This window comes from Macrobrachium rosenbergii, chromosome 23 (genome assembly GCF_040412425.1).
Source record: "Macrobrachium rosenbergii isolate ZJJX-2024 chromosome 23, ASM4041242v1, whole genome shotgun sequence".
Lineage (NCBI taxonomy): Eukaryota > Metazoa > Arthropoda > Malacostraca > Decapoda > Palaemonidae > Macrobrachium > Macrobrachium rosenbergii.
In genome coordinates this window covers 21,650,816-21,668,494 of record NC_089763.1, presented here as the reverse complement: position 1 = coordinate 21,668,494, position 17,679 = coordinate 21,650,816, and the positions used below count along the sequence as shown (strand labels likewise).

The 17,679-nt window shown below is 33.6% G+C and overlaps 1 protein-coding gene across 2 annotated transcripts in view; it reads left to right on the top strand.

Annotated features, from left to right (window-relative positions):
* LOC136851362 (astacin-like metalloendopeptidase) overlaps positions 1-13,529 on the top strand; it is a 15,143-nt gene extending 1,614 nt beyond the window's left edge. For both annotated transcript variants that reach the window (XM_067125418.1, XM_067125417.1), the window contains 7 exons: positions 2,522-2,649; positions 3,599-3,790; positions 8,022-8,152; positions 8,659-8,796; positions 10,616-10,703; positions 11,163-11,307; positions 13,037-13,529. In XM_067125418.1, coding sequence (XP_066981519.1) covers positions 2,522-2,649; positions 3,599-3,790; positions 8,022-8,152; position 8,659 — 452 coding nt within the window. In that variant the 3' untranslated portion in view covers positions 8,660-8,796; positions 10,616-10,703; positions 11,163-11,307; positions 13,037-13,529. The remainder of the gene's footprint in view (positions 1-2,521; positions 2,650-3,598; positions 3,791-8,021; positions 8,153-8,658; positions 8,797-10,615; positions 10,704-11,162; positions 11,308-13,036) is intronic.
* Positions 13,530-17,679: the final 4,150 nt, after the last annotated feature.

The following is a 17,679-nucleotide window of genomic DNA, read 5'->3' as shown; positions in this document are numbered from 1 at the left end:
TAATATTTTTTGATAAATTAACGAACCATAATCGAATATTTTTTTATTAAAAAAGGGTCTGTAGATGACTATTTTGGATAAATAAAAGGTCTGTAGATTAATATTCTTTGATAAATAAAGGGCCTGTAGATTAATATCTTTTGATAAATCAACGACCTATAGGTGAATATTTTTCATAAAATAAAGGGCCTGTAGGTGAATATTTTTGATAAATAAAGGTTCTGTATATAAATATTTTTGATAAATAAAGGGCCTGTAGATGAATATTTATTTATAAGTAAATGGCCCATCGATTGTATATATTTGATAAATAAAGGGCCCTAGATGAATAATTTTTTTATAAATAAAGGCCCTTATATGAATATTTTTTGATAAATAAAGGACATGTAGATGAACATTTTTTTATAAATAAGTGGCCTGTAGTTGAATATTTTTTATAAATAAATGTCCTTTATATGAATATTTATAATAAACAAAGAGGTTGTAGATGGATTTCTTTTTGAAAAATAAATGGCCTCTAGATGAATATTTCTGATAAATAAATGGCCTGTAGGTAAATATTTTTCATAAATAAATGGCCTGTATATGAATATTTTTTTTTTTAAATAATGGGCCTGTAGGTGAATAGATCTGATAAATAAATAAAAGGACAGTAGGTGAATATTTTATATAAATATTTTCCCTGTAGATTAATAATTTTGATAAAAAAAAACGTCTGTATGTGAATACTTTTGATAAAAAAAAAGTTTCTGTACCTAAAAATACAACGTTCATAGCCACACATACGAACGCTTACGACAACAGGTCTCCAGTCAGACTTGCAATCTAAGCACGTGTCACTGCACAAATGCTTTGGTCATTTGCCTCTCATTGGTAAACAAAGCAGAAACTCAGGAGATGGTTTTGTAAACACGAGACGCATTTGCTTGCATTTTGAGTCGTCGAAATCATGTAAGCTTTGAGTTACGTCGCATTTCGGTAGGTCAAGCCTCGAAGATTTACGTGCGTATCGCCTGACACGTATTTGGCTGTACGTCGAAAGAATGTGAACACATACACACACATACACATACAAACACACACACAACGAACGAAGTCTGCAGATCTTGTTCTAATGCATTTACAAACATCACAGACACGAGCATGTGAGTTTTGATGAATCTGTAACTTAATAAACCCTGGATTAATTATGACGTTCAGGCAAACATACGTTAGAGCCCACATCAAAAATGAAATTTTTACTTCTCACAAAAATTAGACGAACAGGATAGTAACCATGTTCTGTAAAGACAAAACATTCATGTGCATAAACAAAAATAAACAAAAACATGCAGATACATCACGTCGTACATTAACAAATGAACATCTCCAAACATATCGTTATAATGAACAGTGACTGTAGCTGGGTCAAAGCGTTGGAAGGTTTGATTATCGTACTTTGGCAACTTACAGGCAAACGTGCGCCCGATTTCATGTAAGTATAATATGATTGGCAAAGGATGATAAATACTGTTTGAATGGCCTAAATATGCAGGCTGTAATGATGGACAGGGGTTGCTTCTTAGTTTCAAGTTTCAGAGAATAAAAGGTGTATATATCTCTTTGTAGGACTGTTTCAGTTTCACTTCTATCATTGTGACCCCAGTTTTAGTAGCCATAAAGTGAATTTCTCTTTTATCGTTAACAGAATAGATGATACAACAGCAAGAGACACAGAGTCTTGATTAAATATCGTTACGAGAAAGAGAATTTATGGAACGCTGCGTATTCAACGCAAGGATTTTTTTGTAGCTGGAATTAATCTTAGCTGCCACATTTTCTAGTTATGAAAAAATATTTTATTTTTTATCTTTATCACCTAAACTAAGCTAAACCACATTTGCAGGCCGACTGTTTGCATCAGGTAATATTTTACTTCCAGGTAATATACGTATATAGATACACACAAATACACACACACACACACACACACACACACACACATATATATATATATATATATATATACTGTTTCATTTAAATAAGACATTAGAACATGATAGAAGAAAATGATTTAAATTATATTATAATAGATTGATCGTTATATAAATACTGAAAATATAAATGCATTGTAATTATTATATTAGTTCATTTTTAAGACATTATGCATCATTATTTTAAGTCAATACAAATCATTTCCAAATTAAGAAAATATTTTGAGTTATTAAACATCTCAATCATTATTTTTCAATACAAATCTTTTCAGACTCTCTCTCTCTCTCTCTCTCTCTCTCTCTCTCTCTCTCTCTAATTAATAGAGATATCTGCTACCATAAGTATTATCTGTAACTTGAAACCGTCATTACTACATGCAAAATTCGCCGTTCAAATAGCACTAACAATCATCTCCTGCTTGTTTCTTCCTAACACGAAATCGGACGCACTCTTGACTGACCGAGAGGTTGCCAGGGAGCGAGAATGGAGCCTCCAGGCTATTGGAATTGACTATAAAACGTTTATTTGCAGAAATACTACTTTGCAGAAAACGCAGGCCACCTTGGGACGAATGAAACCCTGGACATAGGTCTCCACGCCTATCGCTGTCTGTACCACTTTGGCAAGAGGTACAAGCAGTCCCAAAAGATCTTCATTCACCCTTCGTGCGCCAAGGTACGTCAGAGGAGTCATTCATTCATTCATTCATTCATTCATTCATTCATTCATTTATTCATTCACCCACTTACTATTCATTCATTCAATTATTCACTTACTCATTCATTTATTCATTAATGTTCACCCTTCAAACGACAGAGGAATCATTAATTCATTCATTCATTCATCCACTTACTCATTGATTCACTGACTCATTCATTCATTCATTCACCCACTCACTATTCATTCATTCATTCATTCATTCATTCACGTTCGCCCTTCATGTGCTAAGGTACGTCAGAAGATTCACCCTGTCACTCATTCGTTCATTCACTCATTCATTTATTCATTCTTTCATTTATTCATTCATTCACCCACTCATTCATTCATTCATGCCTGAACCTTGCTCTCATAAAGATTAAGTCTGTGTCTTAAGTGAACCAGGGATATTTCCACGACGTGCATTTGTCATTTTCTAATTAATTTCATCATATTAATTATCAGATCTTTTAGAAAGTATTTAAAATTTATATGCACACACACACACACACACACACACACACACACATATACATATATATATATATATATATATATATATATATATATATATATATATATATATATATATATATATATATATATATATATATATATATATATATATATATATATATGTGTGTGTGTGTGTGTGTGTGTGTGTGTGTGTGTTTGTTTGTGTAGGACCTTCTTCCGAATTGAGTTGGTGAAATGATATATATGACATTAAAATGATAACGCTGGTTTATACACTTATTATATTACTATAAATGTCTAGGGATAAAAAAAAACTCACTTTATTCCTATATCCATAGAGCTATTATGATCCGATGATTCAGACGACATCAAAATAAAAAAAAAACATGAAATTCTTCATTATTCATTCAAACGAACAGGAAATATTTATCAACGCGTTGATTTCTAATAGCGGGAAAGTGTAGTGCGTGGCATTGGGATATCTCTCGGCCTCCACTACGAGTTTCTCCGGCCAGACAGAGATGCTTATGTGAAGATGAACTTGGAGAATCTCCTGAAGGAGTTGCCTGTATATACCAACGACGAGATAGCAACATCCAGAGGTCCCTACGACTACTCTTCCGTCATGCAGCCTCATGGAGTGGTAAGGACATTTTAACCCTGAGGATATTTCACCTCATTTTCTAACCGCAAGATCTATGACTGTGGGTAACGAATGATTTTTTTTTTTTTTTTTGTGGGGAGGGGGATGAGTTTCGAAACCAGGAAAGGATGTTGGTAGGATGCACAAGAAATTGGACTTTCCAGAGATCGATGGCTGTGGGTAATGAATCATTTTTTGGGGGGCGAGTTTCGAAACCAGGAAAGGATGTTGGTAGGATGCACAAGAAATTGGACTTTCCAGAGATCTATGGTTGTGGGTAATGAATAATTCTTTGGGGGTAAGTTTCGAAACCAGGAAAGGATGTTGGTAGGATGCACAAGAAATTGGATTTTCCAGAGATCTATGGCTGTGGGTAGGGATTCATTTTTTTTTTTTGGGGGGGGGTTGAGTTTCGAAACCAGGAAAGGATGTTGGTAGGATGCACAAGAAATTGGACTTTCGAGAGATCTATGGCTGTGGGTAATGAATCATTTTCTTTTGGAGTGGGGTGAGTTTCGAAACCAGGAAAGGATGTTGGAAGGATGCGCAAGAAACTGGACTTTCCAGAGATCTATGGATGTGGGTAATGAATATATTTTTTTTTGGGGGTGTGAGTTTCGATGCCAGGAAAGGATGTTGGTAGGATGCACAAGAAATTGGACTTTCAGAGATCTATGGCTGTGGGTAATGAATCATTTTTTGGGGAGGGGTGAGTTTCAGAAACCAGGAAAGGATGTTGGTAGGATGCACAAGAAACTGAGTTTCCAGAGATCTATGGCTTTGGGTAATGAATCATTTTTTTTGGGGTGAGTTTCCAGAAACCAGGAAAGGATGTTGGTAGGATGCACAAGAAATTGGACTTTCAGAGATCTATGGCTGTGGGTAATGAATATTTTTTTTTTTTTGGGGGTTGGTGTGAGTTTCGAAGCCAGGAAAGGATGTTGGTAGGATGCACAAGAAATTGGACTTTCCAGAGATCTTAGGCTGTGGGTAATGAATCATTTTTTTGGGAGGGGTGAGTTTCTGGAAACCAGGAAAGGATGTTGGTAGGATGCACAAGAAATTGGACTTTCCAGAGATCTATGGCTGTGGGTAATGAATCATTTTTTTTGGGGGGAGGGGTGAGTTTCGAAACCAGGAAAGGATGTTGGTAGGATGCACAAGAAACTGGACTTTCCAGAGATCTATGGCTGTGGGTAATGAATCATTTTTTTTGGGGGGGGTGAGTTTCGAAACCAGGAAAGGATGTTGGTAGGGATGCACAAAGAAACTGGACTTTCCAGAGATCTATGGCTGTGGGTAATGAATCATTTTTTTGGGGGGGGGTGAGTTTCGAAACCAGGAAAGGATGTTGGTAGGAAGCACAAGAAATTGGACTTTCCAGAGATCTATGGCTGTGGGTAATGAATCATTTTTCTTTTTTGGGGGGGAGGGGGAGGGTGGTGAGTTTCGAAGCCAGGAAAGGATGTTGGTAGGATGCACAAGAAACTGGACTTTCCAGAGATCTATGGCTGTGGGTAATGAATAATTTTTTTGGGGGGGAGGGGTGAGTTTCGAAACCGGGAAAGGATGTTAGTAGGATGCACAAGAAATTGGACTTTCCAGAGATCTATGGCTGTGGGTAATGAATCATTTTTTTTTTTTTTTTTGGGGAGGGGGTGAGTTTCAATCAGGAAAAGATGTTGGTAGGATGCACAAGAAACTGGACTTTCCAGAGATCTATGGCTGTGGGTAATGAATAATTTTTTTTTTTTTGGGGGGGTGAGTTTGAAACCAGGAAAGGATGTTGGTAGGAAGCACAAGAAATTGGACTTTCAGAGATCTATGGCTGTGGGTAATGAATCATTTTTCTTTTTTGGGGAGGGGAGGGTGGTGAGTTTCGAAACCAGGAAAGGATGTTGGTAGGACGCACAAGAAATTGGACTTTCCAGAGACCTATGGCTGTGGGTAATGAATCATTTTTTTGGGGGGTTGGGTGAGTTTCGAAGCCAGGAAAGGATGTTGGTAGGATGCACAAGAAATTGGACTTTCCAGAGACCTATGGCTGTGGGCAATGAATAATTTTTTTGGGGGTGAGTTTCGAAACCAGGAAAGGATGTTGGTAGGATGCACAAGAAATTGGACTTTCCAGAGATCTATGGCTGTGGGTAAGGAATCATTTTTTGGGGGGTGAGTTTCGAAACCAGCAAAGGATGTTGGTAGGATAAACAAGAAATTGGACTTTCCAGATACCTATGGCTGTGGGTAATGAATAATTTTTTTTTTTTTTTTGTTAGGGGGTGAGTTTCGAAGCCAGGAAAGGATGTTGGTAGGATGCACAAGAAATTGGGTAATGAATAATTTTTTGGGGGTGAGTTTCGAAACCAGGAAAGGATGTTGGTAGGGTGCACAAGAAATTGGACTTTCCAGAGATCTATGGCTGTTGGTAAGGAATCATTTTTTGGGGGGTGAGTTTCGAAAGCAGGAAAGGATGTTGGTAGGATAAACAAGAAATTGGACTTTAGGCATACAAAAGTAAAGATCTAGCTCCCAAATAAGGTAAAGGAAAATAAAACCAGGCAATAAAATGAAGGAGTTACGAGTATAGGTAAAGAATAATTTTTACTGGACCGAAAAAGGGTGTTGGAGTGATGCACAAACGGCGTCAATAACCTAAGCGTTGTGTCGCTAGTTTTAATAGTCATAAATCAATCAATTAATCAATCAATCAGAGATGCACAAGCAAACAGCTTCTAAGCATAACAAAAATTATAGGACCTGCCTTAAAATAGGGCAAAGAACAGTAAAATCAAGCAATGGACTGAAGGACATAACGTAGGTCTAATTTTATTAAAAGTGATATACTTCACCTACTTAAAAAAAAAAACTAAAATGAGTGAAAGTATTCTTGACAAAAAACAAATACTGCAAACTTAATTCTATAATGAGGAAGTTTCGGGGAAAATCTTATACAGATTTTGTTACATTAACTAGGCAAAGAACAGGATAATAGCTGAAAGTAGAAAATATCTGATAACCAATAGAATACTGCTAAGCATTATGGCTTTGAAACTCCAGTGTTTTTTATATTTTATATTTTATTTTATTCTACTTTATTTTATTTTACTTTGTGTTTCTCTTCTCCCTAAAAAGTAAGTGTGCAGGAGAAAATATTATTTTTCTTCTGATTTTAATGTTTTCTCTTATTGATGAAAAGAAAGCCCACATGGATAAATTTTGAGTGAAGATTGTTTTCCCTTACTGAATCATTGCACAGTTATTTCTTCATTCTATGAAGGAGTCGCACTATGAAAACATACCTCCAAGCAAATATCTACCAAATTTCACATTTTTCCATTCACATTGTTTCATTTCACCAGAAAAAAAACTCTACCTCCCACTCACCCTCAAGCAAATATCTATCATAATTAAACATTTTTTCCATTCAGATTGCTTCATTTTTCCAGAATATAACCCCACCTGCCAGTCTGTCACCCCTAAGCAAATATCTATCATATTTTCAAATTTTTCCATTCACATTGCCTCATTATACCAAAATATAATTCCACCTGCCACTGACCCCCAAGCAGTTATCTACCAAATTTCACATTTTTCCATTCACATTGCCTACCTCCCACTCATCCCCCAAGCAAATATCTATCATAATTTCACATTTTTCGTTCACATTGCCTCATTTTACCAAAATATAACCCCACTTGCCACTGACCCACAAGCAAATATCTATTATAATTAAACATTTTTCCACCCAGATTGCCTCATTTTACCAAAATATAACCCCAATTGCCACTCACCCCCAAGCAAACATCAATCATAATTTAACATTTTTCCACTCAGATTGCCTCATTTTACCAAAATATAACCCCACTTGCCACTCACCCCCAAGCAAATATCGATCATAAGTAAACATTTTTCCATTCACATTGCCTCGTTTTACCCCCCCAAAAAAACTCCACCTCCCACTCACCCCGAAGCAAATATCTATCATAATTTCACATTTTTCCACTCATATTGCCTCATTTTACCAAAATATAACCCCACCTGCCACTCACCCCCAAGCAAATATCTATCATAAGTTACCATTTTTTCATTCACATTGCCTCGTTTTACCAGAAAAAAAAACTCCACCTCCCACTCACCCCCAAGTAAATATCTATCATAATTTCACATCTTTCCACTCATATTGCCTCATTTTACCAACATATCTGTCTTTTTTTTTTTTTTTTTTTTTTAGTGGTACTCGAAATTAGGGAAGATAACCTTCGCTACGAAGGACATCAGATACCAAGGGATTTTGGGACGGTCGAAGGGGGATATCTCCCACAGGGACAAAGGTCCTCGTAAACAAACTCTACGGATGTATTGGTAAGTGATAATATTAAATGTTACTATAAGTTCTATTTAGATAATGTTACTAATGAAGAAAAATAGGCAATTAAAACAATTTTTTTTAATTCATAAACGCTGATTTCCATAAAAGTTACTTTATGTTCTCTTCAGGTAATGTCATAGGTAACTAAAAATATTTTTAAAATATTTTTATAATTCATAGACGCTGATTTTCATCAAAGTACTTGCTTGCATTCTGTCCCTCGCATGACAAAGGGAATCATCCTTATAAAAGGGATTTTTGACTAAGTGGGGCCTCGAAGAATGGTGGAAAAACAGGGATCTTTCCTAAACAGTTACCCCCAAGGGTTTTCGGACTAGTATTTCTTGGGGGTCATTATCTTTATGATATTTATAGTCTTTTGTTTATGTTTTTACGGTCATCCCCAACGGCCGGTACTAAACAAGCCGCAAAGGGGTCATCATCTAGCAAATATCCAAAAACAGAGATTAAAATCGACTGTTTCTTGAATTTCTTCAAGAGGAATGGCGGTCTTGCTGCGGATTCAGATGGAACCATTGTAAAAACGAGGGTTATGTCGGCAAGACTTGTGACTGCGAATGTCGGCCAGGTACCTCCGGGCCAAGATGCAAGCGAGTTCAATATGAAGATTATTATGGTAAGTGTAAACGTATTATTATTATTATTATTATTATTATTATTATTATTATTATTATTATTATTATTATTATTATTATTAAAAATCACCCATAGTAACATGTGTCTTGGAATGGAGAAACAAATCCACAGTTATGGAATCGAACAGATTCCCGAAAGCTCTCTGTAAAGATTTACCTTTAAATATAAGCGCATACACATAACTGTGGATTTGTTTCATCATCATCATTATTATTATTATTATTATTATTATTATTATTATTATTATTATTATTATTGTTATTATTATTATTGCTAAGAAAGTCAGAGTGAAAAACAGTGTAATAAATTCACAGTCATATGGAAAACTATATTACTAAGTAAAATGCAAAAACTTTCGAACACCTGAACCTTGTTCCTCATTAGTGTTTAAGTCATAATAATAATAATAATAATAATAATAATAATAATAATAATAATAATAATAATAATAATAATAATAATAATAATAATAATAAGAAGAAGAAGAAGAAGAAGAAGAAGAAGAAGAAGAAGAAGAAGAAGAAGAAGAAGAATTTGTGTAATTAAAATCCACATTTATATTGTAAACTATATCACAATGTATTTTGACTTAAACACTGATGAGGAACACAGTTCAGGTATTCGAAAGTCTTTGATTTTGTATTTAACTTAGTAAAATAGTTTACTATATAACTGTAGATTTTTATTACGCTAATTATTATTACTATTATTCAGAAGAATAATGATAATAATAATTAGCCACTGGCTTGAAATTCAAGCTTCCAAAGAATATGGTGTTCACTAGAAAGAAGTGACAGAAGGTAAAGAGAAATACAGAAAGAAGAAATTTCACTTATTATAAAATAAAGAAAATAAATAAGAAAATTAATATATAGATAAAAGAATAAGTAAATTATTACACTGCAAGAAGAATTGGATTAGGGTAGTAAAGCATCGCATCTTCGCTTGAACTTTTGAAGTTCCAATCGCAAGACATCCTCAGGGAGACAGTTACACAATCCAGCGGTGTGAGGAATAAAGGACCTCTGGAACTGAGAAGTTCGACAGTAAGGTATATTTACTGCATATTGGTGCGGCTGCCCAGCGAATCTGCTTGCGCTCGGCAGGAAAAAGGGGGATCAGGAATCAGTTGTGAAGGTGAAAGATTACAGGAATACGAGGAAAGGGTTCAATCACCGTCAAGCCTTTCTAAATTGCGAAGAAATCGAGAACAAATTATATATATATATATATATATATATATATATATATATATATATATATATATATATATATATATATATATATATATATATATATAAATATAAATATATATATATATATATATATATATATATATATATATATATATATATATATATATATATATATATATATATATATATACATTCAGCTAAATTCATAAAAAACTCACTACTCTTAATTTTCAAAAAAATCAGGAAGAGAGAAAGAAAATAGAACAAACAGGAATAAGTGGAAAGGGTTAAATCACAGTCAAGCCTTTCTAAAATGAGAAGAAATAGAGAAGTCAAGAGGGCATTATAGTGTATATATATATATATATATATATATATATATATATATATATATATATATATATATATATATATATATATATATGTATATATACATTCAACTACATTCATAAAAACTCACTACTCTTCATTTTCAAAAAAATCAGGAAGAGAGAAAAAAAAAATAGAACAAACAGAAGTAAAGGAATGACCTTGATCATATTTTCAATAAGTGTTCATTCTGGCTTCCAAAGATGATCATCCTGTGTTCTCTTTGAATTCCAGGCCATCTTTTACCGCCATGCTCAAAGGACATTTATCGAGAGACCACCATTGAAGCGCCTGTAACTGAGGAATGGATATGTCGTGTATGGTAAGATGAAATTCTCTCTCTCTCTCTCTCTCTCTCTCTCTAGTCTTCTGTAGGTATAAAAATATTATGTTTGTCTTGTTATCCATCTCGGTACGTTTGACAGGAAACATCTCCTCTCTCTCTCTCTCTCTCTCTCTCTCTCTCTCTCTCTCTCTCTCTCTCTCTCTCTCTCTCTCTCTCTCTCTCTATATATATATATATATATATATATATATATATATATATATATATGTATATATATATGTATATTTATAGATAAATAAATATATATATATATATATATATATATATATATATATATATATATATATATATATATATATATATATATTCATCACAGCTATTTAGCTTGCGTGCTACAAAAACTCAGTCTCCCAATATAGTCCGAGACAAACAAGATCAATATATTTTATAAATAAAGAAAAAAAGGTCAGTAACATCCAATTCGAACAATTGCAGACACGTGGTGCACTTGGAGAATCAGGGCACCGAAGGGGCACGTGATCAAACTGACATTCAATTATTTTGGTCTGCTAATGACGGGTCGTAACTGCGACGTGGCTTTTCTGGAGATACGTCAAAAGAACCAGGATTTTGGAAATGTGTAAGTTGTCCTTTTTTGTCACTGGATCATTGAATATGAATGAATACACAATTACCGCACAGGCATGGTAGAGGCCCCTTGTCAGTACATAACGTACGTACTTCCTGTGTTGATATTATTGTTGCTTTTAATAACTTGATCAATAAATATGAATGAATATACAATTACCACATGTATGGTAGAGGCCCATTGTCAATAGAAAACGTAAGTACTTCTTGTGTTAATGCTATTGTTCAAATCATTATTCCACTTGCCACCACTACTTTTTTTGGAATCAGCTTGTTTATACAGACTTAGTAAAAAGCAAATTCAACTTTAACGTATATTATTGTTACTTTTAGTAACAAGATCACTGGATATAAATGAATATACAATTACCATAGGTATGCTTGAGGCCCCTTGTCAACAAACAACGTAAGCCCTTCTTTGTGTTAATGATATTGTTCAAATTATTATTCCACTTGCCACCGCTACCTTTTGGAATCAGCTCGTTTATATAGACTTGGTAAAAAACAGATTCAACTCCTTTAACGTTTCTTTTTTTCCATCTTGCTGTCCAAGCACTCCAACTCACTCTTTCCACTATCTAAAGTGCCTGGAGTTACAGTCTAATTTTCATCAATCAAACCTTGTATTAAAAGGAAAAATTTTACTTACTTTTAAAATCTAGTGCTTCTCTTTATATCCTAATTTTCATAAATCAAATCAACGAAATTTAAAAGTAAAAAATCATAATTATTGTTCCTCTTTGACTATCGTAATATTTTAGAATCTTTCTTGCCCTGCTATATAACATTGCAAATTGAACCTTACACAAATAAAACTGCATTCAGGTATTTTGTTCGTAAAATGCTCTCAAGGAAGATGGTAAATTTTGCATAAATACTTTACCCTGAAAACCAAACGTAAAATGTCTCTTTCAGGCCTACAGGGAGATATTATTGATAACGACTGCTGATATTTAAAGTCATTATCAAAAAAAAAAAAAACTAAAAGTATGTTTGTCGGACAGCAAATGTGCACCTAATCTAGACAAAAGTTACACAAACTCAAATGTATTATTTTCCCCTTTTTCCAACGGATACTGCGGAGTATTGATATTGACTGCTGATAATTAGCGTCATTACCAAAAAAAAAAAACAAAAAAAACAAAATAAAAGTATGTTTCCCGATAGTAATTGTATACCTAAACTAGACGAAGGCTTCCACAAACTCGAATGTATTATTTTATCCTCTTTCTAAAAGGTACTGCGGAGTATTGATATCGACTGTTGATAATCAACGTCGTCACCAAATAAATAAATAAATGAATAAAATAAAATAAATAAAAGTATGTTTGACGGTCAGTAAATGCATAGCTAAACTAGACCAAGGTTAAAACTCTCAAATGTATTATTTTCCCCCTCTTTCTAACAGGTAGCCTGTTGCGGTGTATTGATATCGGCTGTTGATAATTAATGTCACTCTCCTCCCTCCCACAAGAAAAAAAACTGAAAGTATGATTGATGGCAATAAGTTTGTTTATGCTAGACCAAAAATTTCCACGAACTCGAATGTATCATCTTACACTCTTTCTAGCAGGTACTGCGGAGTATTGATATGGACTGCTGATAATTAATGCCAACCCCAAAAAAAAAAAAATATATGTTTGACGGCTAGAAAATGTAAACCTGACCTTGCTCAAAGTTTCCACAACCTCTTATGTATTATTTTGCCCTCTTTCTAACAGGTACTGCGGAGCAGAAATACAACCGGGCGAAGCAATTCTAAGCTGGGGTAACGAGTTGTCCCTGTACCTGGATGTTCGTAATCATTTATCGATCGGTTTCAGCGCTGAGGTTACTTTCGTCCCAGATTTCCCTAAGTATGGCTTCGGCAGCGAGCTCGCACTGTTGTTCGCTTCGTCTGTTGTTATGGGCATGACTTTAGTTTATTATCTAAGCTATATCTGTAGCTGTTTCTTAGTTTAATGCGTTTTATGAATATATATATATATATATATATATATATATATATATATATATATATATATATATATATATATATGTGTGTGTGTGTGTGTGTGTGTGTGTGTGTGTGTGTGTGTGTGTGTAAACAATTTCAGTAAGTAACTACAATGCCTTTTTAACTTCTCGATTTCATAACTTTTTTTTTATATGCACTTGTCACTGCATAGCCTAGGATCCAAATGAAGGATCAAGTAAGGAAACTCTTAGCAGGATTCCTCCAGACATAAAAAGAGGTTGATTCCTGCTACAAGCGCCAGAATTTCTTCGTTTGTTTCTTATGGATCGTTGGCTTTGTAGTGACAATTGTATCCAGAAAGGTGATGAATTCGAGAAGTGACCAGTAGATTCTGAATGTATATATATATATATATATATATATATATATATATATATATATATATATATATATATATATATATATATATATTGTTAATGCATTTGTAAGTGTCTTTGTCTTTACCTGATTATTCTTTCACCAAGATTAATGGTTTTTCTGACAAAGGAAAGTAAGCTTTATGTGGTCAAAATGTATGCGTACTTGCTGTAATAAATAATGAGAAAAACAAATCAGAAAAATAAAGATACCAGACAAAAATAAAACATACCTAGAGTTGTAATCCACCTTTATCTTTAAAATAAAAATGTTTTACCGGAGTATTCCCTTTAGTTGTGTGTTCGTGTGTGTGTTTTTTGTTTTTTTTTTTACATAAAATCTGCCAAAAATATTTCAACCACTGAAGATGTGTACCGGAAATCAAAGATATTTCCCACGTGAATTTTTGTGTTACTCAATTCAACATTTTAGTTCTCAAGTTTGCATTCCGATTGGAGATTCTAGCCTCGGGTGGTATTTTCAATAAACACGGAAGTAAATTATTACATTTTTGTACGTATTTTCAAGACATTAATCAGCATCTTTATCACAGGTAAGAGGAGATACGTTGAATCTTTAGAGATAAGGCGAGATGCTTAAACACAATCTCTGGTGCTTTAAGTATTCATTGCATAATCGAGAAATACACATTTTCATTCATTTTTTTACTTTATTGCCATTCAGCACTCGAATGTTTATCAGATACCTCGACCTTTTATGACCTTAATGGTATTTCCGATATTTTCAGAGTAAATTCGTTTTTACTTCTTGTTTGATTGGACTTTTAATCTTTTCTCTATATTCTTACATGAAAAGGAAATTATTTTTCCCATTTTTAAAAAAGGAAATTTCTTGCGAATTTCGTTCTTGGCTTTCGTGAATATTCATTATAGCCTGTTTTATATATGTATATAAATCCTTCTCTCTCTCTCTCTCTCTCTCTCTCTCTCTCTCTCTCTCTCTCTCTCTCTCTCTCTCTCTCTCTCTCTCTCTCTCTATCCTCCCCTCTTACTAGTTGCAGACCATTCTATCCTAAACCCATCTCCTCCCCTTACTTAATCTTATTATTTGATTATTCCTCCCCATCGTAATTTTGTTTCCCTTTACACTGTTTTGCCAATATGTATCTTTCCCCTTCTGTTCCGTTTTTTTATCAGATTAAAAGGACGTACTTTCCACCTCTCACGTACGAGGGAAATGTTGAACGATCTTATTCTTCCTTTGCACTGAGCCTTTCTTAATCCGCAGTATTGTTTTGTGATACACACACACACACACTCACACACACACACACACACACACACACACACACACACACATATATATATATATATATATATATATATATATATATATATATATATATATATATATATATATATATATATATATAAATATATATATATATATATATATATATATATATATATATATATATATATATATATATATATATATATATATATATATATATATATATATATATATATATATATCTCTCTCTCTATATATATATATATATATATCTCCATATATATATATGTAAAATCTACTAGTCACTTTTTAGCCAGAGACACATGTAACTGTAATAGCCATTAATGGCCTCTTAACTTCTCAAAATTCTTCGCGTTTTTTTTTTTTTGGTATTAGTGACAAACGAAAAATCCCAAAAGGTTATGAAGAATTCTGAGAGGTTAAGAGGGCATTGTACACACACACACATTAGATATATATATATATATATATATATATATATATATATATATATATATATATATATATATATATATATATATATATGTATGTGTGTGTATATGTGTGTGTGTGTGTGTGTGTCATTTTTCTTTATGAGTGAAAATGACCATAGGCATATCTTTTGGTCTCTTTCAAAAACTCTCATCTTATAATAACAAATTAAAAACCTCCTGTAATGAGAAAGAGACTACTAAACTATACATTTTTAATATGCACAGCCGGATTATACGAATGTAGTTAAGAATTTTCCTTTCAAACTACGACACATCACTTCTGCATAAATCATTATGAATTAATATTAAACCTTATAACATATAACTTCATTTGGCATGTGAGTAAATTGATTTTATTTTTATTAAACGTTTTGGTACAAAAACAAATAGCTAATGCTTTTCTCTTAAAAGAAAGATAAGCGCTATTTTTAAGATGTACAGTACATACAAAATATTTTTCAAAACTCCCCTTTGATGGCTCTGATCTTTTAATGAACATTAAATTAACTACCGAATTGTAAATTTTATGGCTATGATTTAAAATGAGATCATACATTATCATTATACAACAACATTGGTAAAATTCACCTGTGTATATTAAAAGTGTATAGTTTAGTAGAGTTTCTTCCCCATTACAGGATATTTGTTATTCTTTACTATGAGATAAGTTTTGAAAGATGCAAAAAAAAAAAAAAAATGCAGACAGTGATTTCACTCAGAATTAAAATATTTGGATCTTCAAAAGGATGATAGTATATCATTTTAGAAACAAGTAAAAAATGCGCCAAAGTTTCTTCGGCGCAATAGATTTTTCTGTACAGCAGCTGTGAGCGGGTTCCGTTCTCAGTTACCACTCTGTTGGTCGCGAGTTCGAATCTCCGACCGGCCAGTGAACATCAAGAGGAATTTGTTTGGTGATAGAAATTCATTTTCGCTATAATGTGGTTCGATTCCACAATGGCTGTAGGTCCAGTACAGCTGCTAGTAACCAATTGTTCTAGCCACGTAAAAATAAATCTAATCCTTCAGGCCCAGCCCTAGGGGAGCTGTTAATCAGTTCGTGGTCTGGTTAAACTGAATATACTTAATTTGTACAGCAGCTACAGCGTATAATCAAGCCGCGAAAACAGATCTATTTTTAAATTAGTCTTGACATAATGCTGCGGGCCGCGGCCCATGAAACTTAACCACGACCTGGTGGTAAGCTATCCTATATCGCTGCCAGAACACGATTATGGCTTCAACTTTAACCTAAGTCAAATAAAAACTACTTTGGCTAGGGCTGCACGGTATGTTTGATGATTGGAGGGTGGATGATCAACATACCAATTTGCAGCCCTAGCCTCCACAATTTAATATCTGAGGCAGACAGAAAAGTGCTGACAGAAAAAGTGCTGACTGACAGCCAAAGATGGCGCAATAGTTTTCTTTGACAGAAAATTAAAAATCCTAAAGATATCTTATTTACTGCACAAGAAATGATTAACCTGCTTTCCATTATCTTTTTCTCCTCTATCAATAATTTTAATTTCAGTTCATTGTTTGAAGACTTAAGCACTTCAAAATATGTAATCGTTAGCGAAGATTACTTAAGAGAAAAATAATATTTGCATGTGTAAAAAACTCCTAGTTTATTTGAAGTAAAAATTAGTGTAGAATGTATCTTTAAGATAACTTTGTGGAAAATATATCTCCTAATGCAAAGAATTTGTCTATATTATTTGTAGTGAAAGTTAATGTAGAAACTGTTGAACATATATCTTAATAAGCTAGATAAAATCACTTAAGAGAAAACACTATAAGCACACTCAAGAAACCCCTAATTTGCTCGTGGTAAAAGTTACTGAAGGAACTCTTGAGATCACTTTCGTAGCAATCTCGCGGCAAGGCTTTTCAAAACAAGGGTGAGACGGGGATATTTGCATTTCCGGCATCGTTCCGCTGCAGCCAAGAGCCGGATAATCAAGAGATGCAATCTTCTCCAAAGCAATCCTCGTATAATTTCGCCTCTAATAAGATCCTCCCCTGACGCGCCAATTAGGTTACGCAAACAGCGACCTTTCTTGTGTTTTGCTGGAGAATGTGACCCGGTTCCGGGGACGTTTATTTTCTGTATTTGATCTTGTTATTACTTAAGCGAGCACTAGCATATTGGTTATGCTGAATTTTCTTGCGATTATGGCATGTACTCTGTCATTTCCCATACGTACATAATATATTTTCACATTTCTGTGGTTGTTGA